This window comes from Pipistrellus kuhlii, unplaced genomic scaffold (assembly GCF_014108245.1).
Source record: "Pipistrellus kuhlii isolate mPipKuh1 unplaced genomic scaffold, mPipKuh1.p scaffold_m20_p_2, whole genome shotgun sequence".
Taxonomy (NCBI): domain Eukaryota; kingdom Metazoa; phylum Chordata; class Mammalia; order Chiroptera; family Vespertilionidae; genus Pipistrellus; species Pipistrellus kuhlii.
Window position 1 is genome coordinate 101,072,683 of NW_023425515.1, and position 21,018 is coordinate 101,093,700.

Consider the following 21,018-nt stretch of genomic DNA (forward strand, 5'->3'; position numbering starts at 1 on the left):
TTGTTGCATGCATGTGCATCTCTGTACATCTGCCTTCTGCAGCTCTTTTGAATGTCAGTGTGCTTTTCTCTTTCCTTCTAGTTGTAGAATTTCCACTCATCCAGCTTTTCTGTGGTTCTGGATGATGTCCATTTTGTCTTTTAGTTGTAGTTTGAAATTGTTGTGCGAGGCAGCAGTTTAGATGTTTACTTATGTCACCATCTTGGTTTCTCCTACAATCAATTTTTTAATACAAAAAAAAAATTATATTGTTGTGTAAGGCAGCAGTTTAGGTGTTTACTCCACTTCTAGCTAGTTTCAACCACATGTTTTAATCTGTGGAAGTGACCGAATCCTGACTAGGATTTAACTCCTATTTTCCCTTGTGAGCACCTGAGCTGATTGGAACCAGATTTCAGTGGCACTAAAACACCCTGTTGCTCCCCACATGTCCTTCTTATTTACTGTCACTAAAATTTCCTAATTATGCCCTCCACATATACTCTTTCCCAACCTATTCCCTCTTCCTATTCATTGTCTTGTGCGCAGTCCCTGCATCCATCCTGTGAGTCACTTCTTGGACCTCTGCAGCCCTCCACCAATTGTCCATATTGTCTTATCAATTTGCTCCTTCTCTCCCTTCCACTGTCACTGTAATGATCTGTACCACCATCATGGCTCTGGCCTGTTTGATGAGGATACCTTCTTGCCAGATTTCCATCTTACCCTCTGACCTTCTCTAACCTAATGGCCACTCCCTTTGGAACGATTTTTAAGTTGTCAGTTGGATCCCATGATTCCTCTGCGTGAAAGCCCCTCTTTGGTGCTCTTGGTTCATGGATGATCCAGATGCTTCTTCTCCGAGTGTCTCACAGCCCCTCTCACTCTGCCAGCCACACCTGTCTCATCCCATGAAATCTGGCCAGCTTGCCTTTCTGTGAGGGGCTTTGGGGAGCTGCACACAATAGCAGCCCCTTCTGGGATAGGATTTCTTTGCTCTGTTCTGCTCCTTCATAGCACTCACTGATCTACTAATATAATCAATGATCGATTCCAGGGATGCTCTGGCTTGGGTGTGCAGGCTACAAGAATGCAGGGACAGCATATGCTTGTATCATGTTCTTCCCAGGGCTTCCAGAACATGGATGATGCCAAAGCAGTTGTTCAATGTCAAAGGAGAGAACAAGTGAATGAATATTTCACAGAGGAAAATATACACATTGTGTCTTTCTTTCACCTTGCAGCTAGTCAGCACCTTTTCCATGCCAGGTGAGTCTTCCAGAGGCTTGGGAGATCGAGATGAGTGACCTGGCTCCAGTCTCTCAGGTGTGCCCAGGTGAGGGTCTCCAGAAGCAGAGGCTGAGATGGACTTCCAAGTTAAAGCTCTTTATTAGGGAACTGTGAAGGGAAAGGGGAGGAGCAGGGATGGGCTGAAGCTGCAATGCTGGCCAGGCAATGTTTTGGTGGGAGCTCTGGAGCAAGTACTGTCCATTAGAGTGGCCAGACCTTTAGACACCTCTGCCTCTGTCTGTCCAGTGGGGAAGGTTGCAGCTCTTTGCCATGGGGACAGACCCTGAAGGAGCTGACCATTAGATGATGTGTGCTAATTCCACTCCTAGTCCTATGTGTGCTGGCACTGGCTCCTTCGGGCTGAAACGACCCAGTGTGATATAGTCAGGAATTTGTGAGCTGATTGTTAAATGTTTGGTAGCTTAAAATCAGGTGTGTGTGTTTTTTAAGCCTAATTAAAAGTACACCACTACCTGTAGCTATGAAACATGACCCCTGATGAAGGGGTATCTGGGTAGTATATCTTCATGTCCACCACATAGAGCTGTTAGCCTGATGAAGAAAGTTGAGAGGCAGATAGTCAACAGCCCAGTATAGCTATGGAAATTAGGAGGGAGTCAATGACTGCTCTGGCAACCGGGGAAGGTTTTGTGGAGGTGGTGAATTTTTTTCTAACATGGTAGAAAGTTCAAAAGGTACAAAAGGCAATCCCCTGAAAAGTAAGACTCCCATACAGCTGGTCATCCTATTTGTTCCAGGTGCTTGCCCCAGAGGCAGCTAACTCTTACCAACTTCTCAAATATTCTTCCAGAGATAGTATTCTGTGCTCTTATAAATACACATGCACAAGTCTTTTCTTTCTCACACAAATGAGCTCATGTCCTGGGCACTTTTTTGCACCCTGCTTTGTTGTCTTAATCATGTATCTTGAAAATCAGTCCTCAGTCCTCATTAATCAATACAGACTGCCTTGTTCTAATATCTTCAGGACATTCCATTTTATAGATGCACCATCATTTACATAACTGGTCCCCATTGTGGAACTTTAGATTCTTTTGGCTTTTGCCATTTCACATGTGCATGAGCCTCCCAGTTTATAGTGGTATTCTTGGGTTGAGCATCTGTAAATATTGGCCTTCCATGTATGGAAGAGCAGGTGCAGAGCCCAGAGGAAGACATGAAGGAAAGAGCATGGGACTAGGAATCAAGAGGACAAGACTTATTCTGGACTCTGTCATGGAGGGGCGATATGTAGCCACTTGGGTTGTGGCTAGTATAATGGGCACTTTCAGGCTGGGAAGTTAAAGGAAGTTTAAAAAGAGAGTACTATCCAATAACTTATGAGTGAGTGGATAAGTTGTGACATATCCATACATTGGAATATTATTCAGCTATGAAAAGGAATAAAGCATGCTATACTATGTATGAACCTTGAAAATATTACTCTAAATTAAGGAAACTAGGCACACAAAAGGCCATATATTGTACTAAGGGCCTGGTGCACAAAATTCATGCACTGGGGAGAGGTCCCTCAGTTTAGCCTGACCCCTCTCACATACTGGGAGTCCTCAGGGGATGTCCTAAGGATGGCTTAAGCCTGCTTCCCTTTGGGAGCAGAACTAAGCCAAATTCTGGCCTCCCTTTGCTTGAGGTGACTGGGCTGATCAGGGGAAGGCGCCAGCCCCATCATCCCATTGCTGCAGCACTGCCAGTCTGCCAAGGTATTTTCATCAACATGGACTCCAGTCTCTTCACCATGAAAAAATGACAACTTTCTTTAAGCATTTTCAAGATGTGTCTTTCATAGAATATGACATTTAAAAAAATATGTTTTATTGATTTTTTTTTTCAGAGGAAGAAAGAAGGATAGAAAGTTAGAAACATCAATGCAAGAGAAACTTCGATCAGCTGCCTCCTGCACACTCCCTACTGGGTACATGCCTTTGACCAGAATTGAACCTGGGACCCTAGAGTCTGCAGGCCAATACTCTATCCAATGAGCCAAACCAGTTAGGGCAGATATGACATTTCTTTCTTTATTTTTCTTTTTATCCTCACCTGAGGATATGTTTCCATTGCTATTTTCCCCTTCCCTCCAATCCCAAGCTCAGCCCCTTCCCAAGCCTAAAGCTTCTGTCCCAGGCTTTAAGCTTGGGAAGGGTTCCCCCACCTCTGACACCTGAGATTGCAGGCTCGGCCCCTTCCCAAGCTTAAAGTCTCTGCCTGTTGAGTTCCCTCCTGCCCTCCCTCCTCTCCCACCCCCACCTCTCCCGCTGCAGCGGGCAGGGTGGGGGGCACCCTGTCTGCCCCACCATGCTCACGGCCACCTTGCCACACTCTCCATGGCCCGCTCCTGCTGCCACCACCACCTCCGTGGCCATGGGCACCACCACTGCGCACCTCGCCCTACCCCACATGTGCTGCCAGTGCTTTCCCTCCAGCAGCCACAACCACCTTGCTTTCCACTTTGCCGCCCTCTTCCTTCTATGCTGTCTTCAGTCTTCACTCCTTTCTCCCTCCATGTATGCAAATTAACCGCTGTCTTTGTTGGGTTAATTTGCATACTCACTCTGATTGGCTGGTGGGCGTGGTTTGTGCAGCGGAGGGATGGTTAATTTGCATTTGGCTCTATTATTAGGTTAGATGATTACATTTAAATAAAATGTCTAGAACATGCAAATAAAGGAAGACAGAAGGTAGATTAGTGGTTACCTGAGATTGAGATGGGAGAAATGGGGAGTGACTACTAGTTAATATGGAGTTTCTTTTAGGGATAGACACAATTCTGAATAGACCAAAACCCACCAAACTGTGTACTTGAAGTGAATGAATTGCATGTTGTGGCAATCATATTATAAGAGAGCTGTGTTTTTTATTATTATTTTACTAGAGGCCCATTGCATAGAGATTCAGGCAATAGGACTTCCTTCTTCTAGCTGCCAGCACTGGTTTTCTTCCCAGGACCCAGGCCTTTGCTCTGGCTACCACCTTCCATCTTTGCTCCAGCTGGAGCCTTCAGTTTTTGCTCCAGCTGTAGCACCACTCCTGTAGTTCCCTCTGCCCCACACCCTATCCCTCATAACAGGTGTCCCACCCTGCCCGGCCACTCTTTTCCTGCATGCATGCTGCCCAGAGGCCTGTAGTGGCTGGGGGTGGGGCCACCAACATTTTTGTTGGATTAATTTGAATACTCACTCCTGATTTGCTGATGGGCATCATGAAGTGATGGTCAATTTGCATATTTCTCTTTTATTAGAGTAGACTAGAGGCCTGGTGCATGAATTTGTCCACAGGTGGGGTCCCTGGGCCTGGCTGGCAATCAGGGCTGATGGGAGGAGGGGGCTCCAGCCTGCCAGGGGGAGAGATTCCAGGAGGTTGGCTCCAGCAGCAAGCTAACAAATGGACAATTCTGTGAGGAATTGGGCTCCCTCCTGTATCCTGTACGGTCTGGAGTGTGGGTGAACCAGATTCGGGGCTGTCAGAGCCCAACAGTGTGCATCATAGCTACCAGTTGGTCATTCTGGTCATTCAGTTGTAGTGGTCATTTAGGCTTTTGTATAATAGATTATTTTTATTTTTAATAAATCTTTATTGTTGAAAGTATTACATATGTTCCCTTTTTCCCCCTATTGACTCCCTCCAGACAGGTTCTGCCCCCACCCCCACCCCAGGCTTTTACCACCCTATTGTCTGTGTCCATGGGTTATGCATATATGCATACAAGGTTTTTGATTGATTACCTCCCACCCACCAACCCACCCCCACCTTTCCTTTGAGATTCCACACTATGTTCTATGATTCCATGTCTCTGGATCCACTCCATTCATCAGTTTATTTTGTTAATTAGATTCCCACATATGAGTGAGATCATGTGATATTTTTCTTTCTCTGACTGATTTATTTCACTTAGCATGATACTCTCCAGTTCCCTCCATGCTATCACTAAAGTAAGATATTCTTTTTACTACTGCATAGTATTTCATGGTATAAATGTACCACAGCTTTTTTATCCACTCATCTATTGATGAGCACTTGGGCTGTTTCTAGATCATAGCTTTTGTAAATTGTGCTGCTATAAACATACGGGTGCCTACATTTTTCTGATTGATTTTTCGGGTTTCCTAAGATACATTCCTAGGAATGGGATAACTGGGTCAAATGGGAGTTACATTTTTAATTTTTTGAGGAAACTATATGCTATTTTTCATAATGGCTGTACCAGTCTGCATTATTACCAGCAGTGTAGTAGGGTTCCCTTTTCTCCACATTCTAGCCAGAACTTGTCATTTGTTGATTTGTTGATGGTAGCCATTCTGACAGTTGTGAAATTATATATCATTGTCATTTAAGTTTTCATCTCTCTGAGGATCAGTGACTTTGAGCATTTTTAAATATGTCTCTAGGCCATCTGTATATCCACTTTGGAAAAGTGTCTGTTTAGGTCCTTTGCCCATTTTTGGATTGTTTGTTTTGCTTTTGTTAAGTTGTATGAGTTCCTTATATATTTTGGATATTAACCCTTTATGAGATGTATCATTGCCAAATATGTTCTCCCATACACTAGGCTTCCTTTTCATTTTATTGATGGTTTATTTTGCTGTGCAGAGATTTTTATTTTGATGTAGTCCCATTTGTTTATTCTTAGTTTCCTTTGCCCTAGGAGATGTATCCATAAACATATTTGCTACATGAGATGTTTGAGATTTTGCTGCCTATGGTTTCTTCTGGGATTTTTATGGTTTCCCGACTTACATTTGAGTATATTATTCATTTTGAGTTTATTTGTGTGAATGGTGTAAGTTGGTGACCTAGTTTCTTTTCTTTTCTTTTTCATGTATCTATTCAATTTTTCCAACACCATTTATTGAAGAGACTATCTTTTTTTTAAAAAAAAAGATATTGATTTTTTACAGAGAGGAAGGGAGAGCTATACAGAGTTAGAAACATCAATCAGCTGTCTTCTGCACACCCCCTACTGAGGATGTGCCCATAACCAAGGTATATGCCCTTGACCAGAATCAAACCTGGGACCCTTCAGCCCACAGGCTGATGCTGTATCCACTGAGCCAAACCGGTCAGGGCTTGAAGAGACTATCTTGACTCCATTGTATGCTTTTGCTTCCTCTGTCAAATATAAATCATGCAAAATGGCTTGGGTCAATTTCTGGGTTCTCTGTTCTGTTCCATTGCTCTATATTCCTGTTCCTGTGCCAGTACCAGGCAGTTTTGATTATGGTGGCTTGGTAGTACTTGAGATCTGGCATTGTGATTCCTCCAACTTTGTTCTTCTTTCTCAAGATTGCTGCAGCTATTCATTATCTTTTTTAGTTCCATATAAATTTATGGAGTATTTGTTCTAGATATGTGAAATATTCTGTTGGTATTTTAATAGGGATTGCATTGAATCTCTGGACATTTTAACGGTGTTAATTCTACCAATCCATGAACATAGTATATTCTTCCACTTGTTTATATCTTTTTCTGTCTCTTTTTTCAATGTCCTGTAGTTTTCCAAATACAAGTCTTTGTCTCCTTGGCTAAGTTTATTCTTAAGCATATTATTTTTTTTATTGTAATGGTAAATGGGATTGTTTCTTTAGTTTCTCTTTCTGAGAATTCATTATTGATGTATAAAAATGCCATCATTTTTTGGGAGTTGATGTTGGATCCTGATACATTCCCAAATTCATTTGTTAAATCTAGTAGTTCTTTTGTGGAGTCTTTAGGTTTTTCTATGTACAATATTATGTGATCTGTGAATAATGACAGCTTTGCTTGCTCCTTTCCAATTTGGATGCCCTTTATTTCTTCTCCTTTGTCTAATCACTGTGGCTAGGACTTCTAGTACTATGTTAGATAAGAGTGGTGAAAGCAGACATCCCTGTCTTGTTCTTAGGGGAAATGGTTTTATTTTTTGCCCATTGAGGATAAAGTTCACTGTAAGTTTGTCATATTTGACTTTAATCATGTTGAAATATGCTCCTCTATTCCCACTTTCCTAAGAGTTTTTATCCAAAATGAGTACTGGATTTTGTCTAATGCTTTTTCTGCATATATTGATAATTATCACTTGAATTTTGTCTTTTAGTTTGTCTAATGATGTATTATATTTATTGATTTGTGGATATTGTACCAGCTTTTCACCCCTGGAATAAATTCCACTTGGTCATGATGTATGATCTTTTTTATATGTTGCTGTATCTTATTTGCTAATATTTTGTTGAGGATGTTGGCATCTATGTTCATGAGGAATATTGGCCTGCAATTCTCTTTGTAGTGTCTTTATCTGGTTTTGGAATTAGGATAATGCTGGCCTCATAAGAAGAGCTTGAGTGTGTTCCTTTCTCTTGATTTTTTTGGAATAGTTTGAAGAATAGAGGTGTTATTTCTTTTTTGAATATTTGGTAAAACCTCTGTGAAGTCATCCAGACCCTGGCTTTTGTTTGCTGGGAGTGTTTTATTTTTAATTTTAATTTCTATTTTTATTATTACTGCTTCTAACTCCTCAGTTTTTATTTGCTTACTTAGGTTTTCTGATTCTTCCTGATTCAGTTATGGGACAATGTATTTTTTCTAGGAATTTGTCTTTCTAGTTTGTTGTCAAATAGTTGTTCATAGTATTTTTCTTACAATCCTTTTTATTTTTGTGTTGTTAGTGGTTACTTCTCAGCTTTCTTTTTTTATTTATTTGGATCCTCTCTATTTGTTTCTTGGTAGTTTTGGCTAATATTCATCAATCTTGTTTTTCCTTTCAAAGAACCAGCTCTCAGTTTCATTGATTTTTTAAAATTATATATTTTTTAGTCTCTATGTCATTTATTTCTGCTCTAAACTTAATTATTTCCTTTCTACTTACTCTGTGATTTTCTTATTGTTCTCTTTCTAATTCTTTAAATTGTAGGGTTAAATAGTTTAGAATTACTTTTTCTTGTTTTTTGAGGTAAGTCTGTGTAGTGCTATGAACTTCCCACTCAGGACTGCTTTTTTTGTGTCCCAGAGATTTGGGGTTGTTGTATGTTCATTTTCATTTGTTTCCAGGACGTTTATTATTATTATTATTATTATTATTATTATTATTGTTGTTGTTGTTATTATTATTATTATTATTATTATTTTATTGATGAAAGTTTTACCTATGTCTCCTTATTCCCAGCCTGTTCCTGCCCCCTCCAGCACAGCCCCACACACCCTTATTGCCTGTGTCCATTGGTCATGCTCACATGCATGGATACAAGTTTTTTGGTTGATCTCTTACCATCACCCACCCCAGCCTTCCCTCTGAAGTTTGAAGGTCTATTCAATGCTTCTATGTCTCTAGATGTTTCCAGGAAGTTTTTGATTTCTTTCTTTATCTTGTTGGCAACACATTCATTATTTAATAAGATGCTATTTAGTTTCCATGTTTGGGGGTGTTTTTACTGTTTTTGATATCTAATTTCATTCCACTTTGATCTAAGAAGATGCTTGATATGATTCCAATCTTCTTGAACTTGTGGAGACTTATTTTGTGTCCTAACATGTGGTCTATCTTTGTGAATGACCCATGAGCACTTGAGAAGATTGTAAAAATGGCAGCTTAGCAGTGAAATGTTCTATAAATGTCAATTAAATCCATCTGATCCAATGCGTTCTTTAATTTTTTTGGTTAATTTTTTGTATGGAAGATCTATCCAGTGAAATCAGAAGGGTGTTAAAGTCCCCTAAAATTCCTGTATTGGTGTCTATCTCTCCCTTAAAGTCTTCTTAAAGTTTTTAAAAATATATTTAGTTCTTCCTATATTGTGTGCATGCATGTTTAACAGGGTTATATCCTCTTGTTGGATTAATCCCTTTAGTATTATGTAGTGACCTTTGCTGTCTCTTGTGATGGCCTTAATTTTGAAGTATATTTTGTCAGATATAAATATTGCTACTCCAGCTTTTTTTCTTCTCCATTTGCATAGAAAATATTTTTCCATCTCTTCACTTTCATCCTGTGTGAGTCATTTATTCTGAAGTGGGTCTCTTTAGATAACATGTAGTTTGGTCATGTTTTCTTATCCATTCAGCTACTGTTTTTATTTAATCCATTTACACTTATGGTTATTATTGATAGGTATTTATTTATTGCCATTTTAATTCTATATGCCTAGGCTTCTCTCTCTATTTCTTCTTCTCATTACAGCAGTCCTTTATCATTTCTTGTAATGCTGGCTTGGTGGTAATGAGCTTCTTTAGATCTTTTTTGTCTGGGAGGCTATTTATTTCACTGTTTATTTTGAATGATAGTCTTGCTGGATATAGTAGTCTTACTTTCAAATCCATGCTTTCCATTACCTTGAGTACTTCTTGCTAGATAGTTTCTAATGAGAAATCAGATATCAGCCTTATGGGAGCTTCTTTGTAGGTAACAACTTGCTTTATTCTTCTTGCCTTTAAGTTTTTCTCTTTTTATTTATTTATTTATTTATTTATTTATTTGTATTTTAATTATGATGTGTCTGGGCAGGGCCTGTTTGAATTCTTCTTGCTTGGGACTCTTTGTACCTACTGAACTTTTGTGACTTTTTCCTTCACCAGGTTAGAGAAGTTTTCTACCATTATTTCTTTTCTTTTCTTTCTTTTTAAAAAAATATATTTTATTGATTTCTTACAGAGAGGAAGGGGAGAGATAGAGAGTTAGAAACACCAATGAGAGAGAGTCATTAATCAGCTGCCTCTTGCACACCTCCTACTGGGGATATGCCCGCAACCAAGGTACATGCCCTTGACTGGAATCGAACCTGGGACCTTTCAGTCCCCACGCCGATGCTCTATCCATTGAGCCAAACCGGTTTCGGCTCTACCATTATTTCTTCAAACATATTCTCCATCCCCTTCTTCCTTTATGCTTCTTTTGGCACACCTATTGTGCAAATATTGTTATGTTTCATGTGTCCCACAGCTCCCTTTAAGCTGTTTTCCTGTGTTTTTTGTGTGTTTTTTTGTTGTTGTTTTTTTTTGTTTTTTTGTTTCTTATTTTTGGTTCTCTGATTGATTTTTTCCTACTCTGTCTTCTAATTCACCAATCCCATCCTCCGCTTCCCCTAATCTGCTGTGTATTCCTTCCAATGTGTTCTTTATTTGTACTATGTCATTCTTTATTTCTGCTTTCATAGTTACTATATCTTTTCTCATGCTGTTGAGCATCTTTACCATCATTATTCTGAACTCTATATCAGATATATTTCTTATCTTCATTTCATTTATCTCTTCTAGGAGAATTCTCTTGTTCATTTGGGGGTTGTTTCTTAATCTCCTCATTTTGGGTACCTATTTGGGTTTGTGACTATGTATTAGGTAGTTCTGCTATACCTCTCAATTGCTAGTGTAGAATAGTGTCAAATGCTGTTTCTGAGTAATTAGATCAAACAAAGATTCAAAGCCTCCAGAGGGTGACTCTGCTTGCAGACTGATTAGATTTAGTCTTGAGTAGCCCTCATGCATAAGAATATTTTTCCCAACAGCATGGAGTAATTGCCTCCCTGGAGGTTGTTATTCTCATTCTTTCAATGGGCCTCAGAAACTCTACACTGTGGGGAAGGTGTTTTCCAATATGGTGGGTCAATTGTCTTCCCTCAGGCAAAACTGCCAAGATAACAACTGTCTGTTTGAGAAAGATGACCTCATCAGTATGAGGATATGACTCAGCATAGGAAACTGGGGTGTTTGTTTTTTGAGCTCTAACCCTATTGACCCCAACCTTTGCTTCTGTTCACATAACTCCAGTCTACTCTTCCCTCCCTCTGCTGGAGCACAAGGTGAATTGCTCCACAGGGAATTTTGTGTATTGGACCTTTAAGAGGGTCTCTCCCAGGCAGACAGCAACTCTTCTGTTTTTCACAGTCAGATGTTACGTGGGCACCCTTCTCAGTTCTGGTGCTCTCTGCTGGGGGACCCAACTTGGGGATTAGACCCCAGTGTTTTCAGTGGAAACCCCCTACAGCTAAGATATCTCTCCAGAACTTCAGTTGCTATCTATGGGTGCCTGGCCAGCCCTTTCATGCCCCTGCCCCTCCTACCAGTCTCTGTGTGGTCTCCACTCTCTGTCTTCAGGTATCAGGGTTCTCTTCAGCAAGTCTTCAGTTGATTATTTAAAAATTTTTTCAGTATTTTAATTGTAATTCCAGTTTAGTCCTGGGAGTGTGTCCATGCAGCATCCACTTACTCTGTTGCCACTTTAAGTAACTAAGATGTATATATTTTTTTTAAGAGAGATTGCTAATAAAACAAAGGACAATGTCAAAGGAGCCAAAACCGATGGTGCAGAACCATTGCTTTGTGAACAACTAAGAACCATTATTTCTTAGGCTAGAAATGTCAGGAGTTTGGCTTGCTAGAATCCCAGAGCCTTTAAGAAGAGGACTTGCACGCAAGAGCTGTGATCTTTGATAGGGAGTGCAGCCATCTGGGCGCCAGTGGAGATGAGCAGGAGGACGAATAGCCAAGACTTTCCTCCTGTCCTCTAAGCTCCTTCCAATGCCTTTCATTGGTCAGACCCACCTGGAAGTGACCCAGCTGCAATAAGACTATCCCACAACCCAAATACCCTGGGCCCAATCTATCACCTTTAGGAATGGTTAGAGTCCCGGAACAAGCAAGCTCATTGGTGCAGTCCTATAGTCTAGTCTCCAGAGGGCATAGGACAGGAGGGGAAAGTATGGAAGTAGTCTGCAGAGACATAGGAGAAGGTCCTGCATACTCTGAACCTGGGTCTTTTTTTTTTCTCTCTGGAGGTTTCAGAAAATTCAATTCTATCAGAACACTGGAAATGCTTTTATGGGTTAAAGAACAGCATGGATAAAAGGCTAAGAGTATCAGAGAGAGTAGGCTTGGAAATCATCTAGTTCAAACTCTTGAGTTCAAATGGAGAAACTAAGGCCCAGGGAAAATACCTACCCAATCAACATCAGAGTCAGCCAAGTCTCACCTCCAGAGACAGTCCCTACACCCAGCTTCTCTGCTGAGATCTTGTTTTATTTTTTAGAGCAGTTGTAGGTCCACAGCAAAACTGAGCAGAAGGTATAAGGAGTTTTCGTATATCACCTGCCTCCCCCAACCCACATACACTCTCTGTACAAGAGTGGTCCATTTGTTATAACCAATGCGAGATCTTTTCAAAGTCATAAATCCTGCTCCACTGGTTTCCCTGTCCACTCACAGTAAAATCTCATCTCCTAGCATAAGGAGACAGGATGACTAAATGTCATGTGGTGACCTAGTTAGTATTGTGGAACAGAAAAAGGACAGTAGGTATAAATCAGGAAAATCTCAATAACGTATCAACTTCAGTAATAATAACATATTAATATTCACTCATTAATTATAATATTTACCATACTAATGTAAAATATTAGGGTGTATGGAACCTCTCTTCACAATTTTTCTGTAAATATAAAATTGTTCTAAAAAATAACATTCTTTCATAAAACTCCGAATATGAAAAAAAAATCCCACCTCCTTAGAGTATGTAGGATGGAACTTCTACCTATGCCATCTTGGCATCTTGCTTTGCCCAGTCACCAAGCTCCAGCCACATGGTGATGGCCCTGCAGAAGCCTCTGGCCCTTTGCCCCATGTTCCTCAAGTGGAAACAAAATGAGAGAATGAGTCTATTCTGCCATGTGTTGGCCTCCTCTAGTGGTCTGCCCTCTGCTCAATGTCACCTCTCTCATCTAGGTCTCATAGCCTACCCACCTCATTCCTCACGCTCCAACTGCTACTCATATCCCATTTTCTTCTCACTTATTTTATTATTTGAAGCAGTTACCTGTTCCCCTCAATCCCTTAGCATGTCCTCTTAGCTTTGTCCCTCTTTCCTTTGCTGAGTCTCCAATCCTTGCTTGATGCCAGCACATAGTAGTTCCTCGGTTTGTCCCTTCAGTTTCTGTGAAGATCAGTCCCCAGACCTGCACTAGTGACATGTGAAAATGAGTGGGGCCTGTGGCTGGAACTGGAAGTGGGACTGGAGCACAGCACCTCATCATGTCATCTGACCCTAAACCACCACATAGCTAAGAGGCGGAGAACTATGTGTGCTTAGTGCTTGCTGAGCCACACATCTGGGACTCACTCTTTTCTCATTTCTTTTCCTTTTTCACTGAGGCATCTCTGCACCACAGGGTGGTGACATGGTAGACCCTAAGCACTCTCATATCACTGGTCTTTAAGTTGGGACCTAGCAGTGTAGCCAGGGACATAAAATATTGACAATGATTCATACCAACGATTCCAAGCCCCCTCTCCTCTACTATGGCTCCTCCCCTGGGTCCTCCCGACTTCCCCCATTCAGAAATGTAGGTTTGGTGCTCTCATGGTTGTTGGACTAGAAATGCAGTTATGGAAGAACTGGAATGCCCCCTGTTAGTGAATTAACCTTTGGGAATTTCCTAAGAGAACCCACTATGTGCCAGGAACTGGGAAGGTGTGTGGGTGCAGATCCTTCAACTGCCTGATCCTTCAAGCACAAAGGAATACCCAGAAGTCCCCCTGGACAGCTCAAAAGCTGGTAGCCAAACTGGACTCAGGGTGGGAAAAGAGTGCGCAAAGCGTGATATTTGTCCCTGACACACTTCCTCTGCTGTTGTCCCTTGCCTTAGGAAGAGGGCTTGCTGCCTGTCTATAATTTCCAACTGGCTGACCAGTCCTGGCCAGGAAAGCTGTTGTTATGCCCAGCTCTATTTGGACATAATGCGATCACTGAGGCTCTCAAAATGCAGAGTTTGCAGGGTTAATGAGCTGGTGTCATCTGATTAGGGGCCACACAAATACCATCACAGCCTGAGGCAGCCACAGAGAAAGAGGGAGGTAGTGTGCAGGGGGCTGTGCAAGGGAGCTGGTGCAGATGGTGTGGGGGGCAACTGTACCCAGCCCGAGGACCCAGGAACCTGGCCTCTGGCACTGGGCCTCAATGCTCAGGGTCCACCTCAACGAAAACATTTGGTGTCATACATAGGCAAATACAGCCCATGCTTCTGGCAACTTTTTAAAAAAAACCCACACAACTTTATTGCATTATAATTTACATAATATACAGTGCACTCATTTAAGGAATGCAGTTAAAAAGTTATTCTCAGGTCTGTGCAACCATCACAATAGTCAATTTCAGAATATTTTCATGACCTCACAACCTGTATCCCTTAGCAATTACTCTTCATTTCGCCAAACTGCTCTTCGTCCATTAATCCACCATCTGACTTTATAGACCTGCCTATTCTGGACATACCATACAAATGCAATCATATAACATGTGACCTTTTCTGACTGGCTTCTAACACTTAACTTAGTGTTTTCAAGGTCCATCCATATAGTAGCATGTGTCAGTACTTCATTCTTTTTGTGGCTAAATAACATTCCATTTATGGATAGACCACATTGTACTCATTAGTTGATGGACATTGTGGTTTTGATTTGCATTTCCTTGATGATTAGTGATGCTGAGCATCTTTCCACATACTTATTGGCTATTGTACCCAATCAATTTTTTATAAATTGCAAGATATAGTTTACACGCAAAAAAAAAAAAAAAAGCACAGAGATCATCTATGTTTATTTAAAAGAATAATGATAAAGCACTCATATCTAGGAACAGAACATTACCAGAACCCCAGATGATATCTGGGTGACCCTCATCAACCATAGCCCCTTGCCTCTCACTCCAGAGACAAGCACTCTTGGTATTTGTGTCCCTCATCTCTTTACTTTCCATGCGTCCCCTCTCTGTGTGCTCTGAAAAATACAATATTGATTTCAAAGAGGAAAGAAGAGAGATATATATAGAAACATCAGTAATGAGAGAAAAATCATTAATCTGCTGCCTCCTGCATGCCCCTGACCGGAGACCAAGCCAGCAACCCGGGCATGTGCCCTGACTAGGAATCAAACCATGACCTCCTGGTTCATAGATTGATGTTCAACCACTGAGCCATAACAACTGAGCAGTTTTGCCAGCTTTTAAACTGATAAAGATAAAACAATTCTGTGGAAATCTTTCAATTGTTTCTTTCTATCCCCACTGTGTTTCTGAGGTTGGCCTCTGTTTGTGTGCTTGGTTGTAGTTGTTCACTGTCATTGCCCTTCTGTGCCCTGTTGAGTACACATGCCTCAGTTCATTCTTCCTATTATGACGGATGGACATCCAGATGGTGCCCCATTTGGAATTATAAACACTGCTGCTCTGAGCATCCTGGAGCCTCTTCCTGTCCACATGAGCAGATTTCCCCAGGCTCTGCTGCTTGCACTCTTCAGCTTTCTCAGGCTGCTGTGTTTGCACTCCCACCAGCAGTTGGTGTGAGCTTCACCCACACTCAGTAATATCAGAATTCATTCTGAATATCTTCCAGCATTTTTCTGTTCAAGTCTCTGACTGCACTAAAATCTCAGTCATCTTGGCCGTCATGTCTCAGGAACACCTACCTGCCTGACCCTGCATCCACATGCATCACACCTCTGAGCCTTGCTATTTCCCACTTTTCAGGCCAAGGTGAGCTGGCCTGTGGGAACTCTCTTATCACTGATGACACAGTGGCTACTCATCTGTAGCAGCTCTAAGTGTCTGAAGGTTGTGTGAGGGTGCTGGCACATAGTATGTGCTCTGTCAAAAGGTGTCCTGATACCAGAGACTCAGTCAGCCTGGATCTCTATCCCTGAACATTCTGGATGCTTGCAACATCGCTGACTTGTATTGTGGTCAAAACACAGGTAATCCTCCCTTCCTATTGAGTATATTGACCAAGCATTAGTCACCTCTTCCTGGAAGCAGAACAATTAGAGCTGGGTGGACCCTGAATACCGGCCCATTCTAGGTGACAAACCTCTGTGTCCCCAGCACCTGCATAGGCCCAGGCCCAGAGGCAAAATTAATAACTACTTTTTGAATGTCTGATTTTGTTCTAGCACCCTGACTTTTGTTAGAAAAAATAAAATTGGCCTTGCTCCATGTTTCAGTAAAGGCAACTGAGCCTCAGAGATGGGGTGTGACAACCCCAAAAGCACATAGTAAGTAAGTAACGAGGGTTGGGGGAGGGAAAAGCATTCACACCCCTCAGCAATAAGACCCTGCATCTGAATGCCTCACACACCAGTATGCCTGCTCTAGGAGTCAGCTGAGCCTGTTTATCCCTACAGATGGAATCATACTAACATGATGAAGTGAAATAAGATGCTATATATAGAAGCATGTGTATGGGTGATTAATAAATGTTAATTTACTCATTCACTTATTCTTTCACTATGTAACAAGCAAAAGTATTTTGACAATCTGGATGAAGAACCATGAAAATGCTTACACACTATGACCCAGAAACTATGCTCATGAATACATCCCCATCCCTCTGCCTACTATACAGTAGAAGCTTAATAAATGCCTATTAGGATGACATCAGGCCAAAGATAATGAGGAAGGAAGAGAAGCTTCAGTTCAAAATATACTTGCTTCCACATTACATATAGTTAAAAATAAACAATGAAGGAAAGAAAGAAAGAAGGGAGGGAGGGAAGGAAAGCAAAAGTAAAAATAATAACCAAAAACAACCTAAATACCCTGTGCTATAGGGGATTGGTAAATGACGTCTCCTCTTACTGCTAAGATATTCTAAAACTGGGGTCAGCAAAATATGGCCCATGGGCCACCTCTGACCCACTGCCTATATAGTTAAATAAAGATGAAATGAAAACCAGCCATTAGTTTTCCTGTCCTTGAACTTCACAGCAATAGAATCCCATATTATGTTCTTTTTAGTGCCCAACTTTTTCACACAACATTACATCTAGGAGATCTGTTCTTATTGCATTAATAGTTCATTCTTTTTCACTATTATCTAGTATTTCACTGCATAATTATAATTAATTACTATTTATTATTATCCCCATCTACAAATGGGGAAACTGCAGCACAGAGATTTAAAGAAAGTTTCTCAAGGACACACAGCAGGTTCATGTTAGTTCTGGGACTTAAGTCCCAAGGTCCAGAATCTGTGCTCCTCCCCAACTCCCACTCCATACAGTACTGCCTCTCATGGATGATGGTGGAAGCCCAAGGGGCCTTGGGAATTCATAAGAAGGGCGACAGCATCCAGCCTGGGAGCCAGGGATAGATGCCAAGAAGCTTCAATCAGAGCAATGGGTTTCCAGATCTATATGTCCATAGTGCCTGGCAGGTGTCATAGGTGATCAAAGCAGTTAACCTATTAAAAACCATAACTTAAGGTCAGGTAAGTAATGGGGAGTAGTGAGAACTATGGCAAATTGAAGGATAAGTACTATTGCCATATGATAAGGCTGGCAGAGGTTGTGGTGAGTCAGGACCCAACGGGACTACAGCTGGCATTTCTTACCAGATTCTGTGCCAGGAAGATAACACCACTTATTAAATAATTTGACTATCACCCCAGAGTTGCCAGATGCACTTTTTGTTTGCCAAAAACAAATGCATGTGGGAGTCTGCCTTTTAAATACTTCTGGTTTATAAATGTTGGTTCAGACACTGTTTTAAACCTGGGCAGGCCAAAGAGAACCTATGTGTGCTCTGGACTGGTCTGAACTGATCTAAGTGCATCTACAGATTGCACAGGAGTTGGGAAACAAGGAAGGCAAGTTTATTCCAGGTGGAAGGCACAGCATGAGGGCTCGAGATGAGAGGAATTTGAATCCAGGGCTGAGTTTCCTGCACCAAAAGGAGAAACAAAAAAAACACAAAAACCAAAAACAAACCCAGCTAGTGGGGCAGGGGGTGGGACAGGCTGGGCTGCATCCTGCAAACAATGACCTTCATTGTGCTCTCCCCCTCCCACTCCTGCAGATCCTGGAGGAGAACATGAAGCTGGAGTGTAAGTGCCACGGCGTGTCAGGTTCCTGTACCACCAAGACCTGCTGGACCACGCTGCCACAGTTCCGAGAGCTCGGCTATGTGCTCAAGGATAAGTACAACGAGGCTGTACATGTGGAGCCTGTGCGTGCCAGCCGCAACAAGCGGCCCACCTTCCTGAAGATCAAGAAGCCACTGTCATACCGCAAACCCATGGACACGGACCTGGTGTATATTGAGAAGTCACCCAACTACTGTGAGGAGGACCCAGTGACGGGCAGCGTGGGCACGCAAGGTCGCATCTGCAACAAAACAGCCCGCCAGACCAGTGGCTGTGACCTCATGTGCTGCGGCCGTGGCTACAACACCCACCAGTATGCACGGGTGTGGCAGTGTAACTGCAAATTCCACTGGTGCTGCTATGTCAAGTGCAACACCTGCAGTGAGCACACCGAGGTGTACACGTGCAAGTGAGCCTAAGACAGCACTGCATGCGCCCTCAAGTCAGGTCCACTGTGGGGAGGACCAGAGTCCAGCTGCACTCACCCTGCAGGTCACTTCCCAGATCATCATAGGGAACAGCAGGAATGCTGAGCTTGTCTTTCCTGCTGTAGAGGCTCCTGTGCAGTTTCCTGCTGACACTTTGGGGAAAGGGCTCTCCAGAGCCCTAAGGATTCTAGTACATACTCAGCCTGCTCCACCCTACCCCAGACACTGCCTGGGCCTCCTCACTGCAGCAGAGCCTACGACAGCAGGAACCCTGGATCCTTGGGCCTCATCAAGCAATATTTAACAATTTTGATTTTTAAAATAATATTAATTTATTTAATTAAAAAGAATCAGTCCACCTCATTGAGATCCGTTTTCTGCAAAGTGGACTGGCTGCTTTCTTTGCAGGAAAATTTTGTCACTGGAACAAGGAGCCAACCAGAACTGTACATAATTATTCTTTATTAAGATATTTCTACTAGCTGATTCTGCAAGTATCCACTGCATTAGATGTTTAAGTACAGAGCAGATGTCATATATATATAAAAGCTGGTCCAAGTTTGGAGATGTTTTTCACAATACGTTTCCCATTCTTTAGTCCTACCTGACTCATACTTCACCATTAGAAAAAATTTGATTTGGAATACATAGAAAAGGGAAAGATAATAAAAGCAATTTACATCTTTTGGAAAGTGAGCCACTGGATAGGAGAGAATGTTTTGTAAGAGACTATTTTTATATGAATATTTTATTTATTTTGCATCTGGCTGCATCATTCTGTGGCCTGGGCTTCTTAATTCCAGGACTTGCTTTGTGGTAAGGAAAGACAAGGCCCGGGTGTGGAGTCAGCTCCCACGAGGACCCTCACACAGCTGGGTTTTCAAGTTCTGTGATCAAATTGGCAAAAGTGGCCATGGATGCCTGGGCTGTTGTGCCATTGGTATTACCTGGGAAAGGAATTAGATCTTCAGTCTCAGCCTATTAAGCTCAGGCTTTAAGAGCAAGGTCACTGAGCGGTGACCTCATGACTAGCCATTTGGTGGGCAGATCTGTGCATTGGGACGATCACAGGGACTTGGTCATGGCCACTTGGCAGAAGCCAGCTCAGGGAACCTACTCCTCACCAGAATACCCCTGAATTGCTGAGTGCCCTGGACGGGTAGGAGTAAGTCATAGTCCTCAGTTATAAGGCAAAAAAGCTGGGGTGAGAGCTCCCATGAGCAGCTGGGTTTCCTGGATGTCACAGCCCCAGGGCAGACTGTCAGAGAAAGGTATGGATGAAACCTCTCTGCCCTGGGTCGTCCTCCTTCTTCCAGTGCCTCTCTACTTTGGAAGCTTTCCTTAAGAAGGCTATGGGTGTTCTGTATCCGTGTGTGTGTGTGTGTGTGTGTGTGTGTGTGTGTGTGCACGCATGTGCAGCTTTAGGGAGTCTTGGGGTAGTTATGTGACTTTGTGCTTTCAGGTATCTCTTGTGTGCTTCTGTGTGTACCCAATTATCTGTTTCTCTCCATGTGTGTGCCTGAAAGATTTGGAGTGGTGTATGCACATGGGTGTGTGCCTGTGTATCTCTGCTTGCAGTGCAGGGCAGATGGTGTTGAGTCAAACTATAGGGACCTTTGGTGATTGTGTTGAGCCACCACGAGAAGGCATTTCTGAACTCCATGCCCACAGGTACTCCTAAGATCACAGTCCCATGGCCCCATGCACTAGGAGCCTCTCCATATCTAGGCTGTATTGGACACTCCAGTGTCAGCACTGGGCCTGGATCACAGCATAGACAAATAAAATGGCTGGACAGTTGGTTGATTTCTTCCCTTGGACCATTTTTTTTTCTTCTTTACTTGGGTATCAGGATGGGTAGGCTTGAAGGAATGAGTGCATGGCTGGATGAGTGAATGAATGGGTGAGTGGGCAAGTGGGCAAGTGCAGGGGGCAGGGTGATTAATGGGTGAGGGAGGAGAAAACGCAGAAGTTTCTTGAAGTCTTCATGTCACAGTTTATCTTTGCCTCAGAAACCTGCAGTGTCCACCGTGAGCAAAGAGGCTTCTTAAGCCTTCAGCCCCTCTGCTCCCAACTGGCCTCATGGCATCTGAGAGTGAAGGAAATTCTGATCACCTCCCAGAGGCCAGTTTAATGTAATCACATAAACATGGTTTCAGAAGCCCCATGTCTTGTTTTACTATTCAGATGAGGAGTGGGTCTGGCAGGGGGCAGCTGGGCTTGTGAGAATAATGGCCAGGTCAGCTGCCAGCCTATCACTTGGCTCCTTAGTACACTGTTAGTTTCAAATGTAGGGACCTGCCCTCCATCCGAAGGTGCCCAGCTAAGTTGTGCTCTGGGCCTTAGTTTCTCCATCGTAAAAGTGGAATAAAAATACCTACCTCACAGGGCTGTTGTGAGGGTCCTGCCAATAATGATTGTGTGGCACTTTGAGTTTC

The 21,018-nt window shown here is 42.4% G+C and overlaps 1 protein-coding gene across 1 annotated transcript in view; it reads left to right on the forward strand.

The window, feature by feature from the left end:
* Positions 1-20,380, forward strand: part of WNT7A (Wnt family member 7A) — an 81,439-nt gene extending 61,059 nt beyond the window's left edge. Inside the window, exon 4 of the mRNA XM_036446872.2 lies at positions 18,086-20,380. Within this exon, the coding sequence (XP_036302765.1) occupies positions 18,086-18,565 (480 nt within the window). The 3' untranslated portion in view covers positions 18,566-20,380. The remainder of the gene's footprint in view (positions 1-18,085) is intronic.
* The last annotated feature ends 638 nt before the right edge of the window (positions 20,381-21,018 follow it).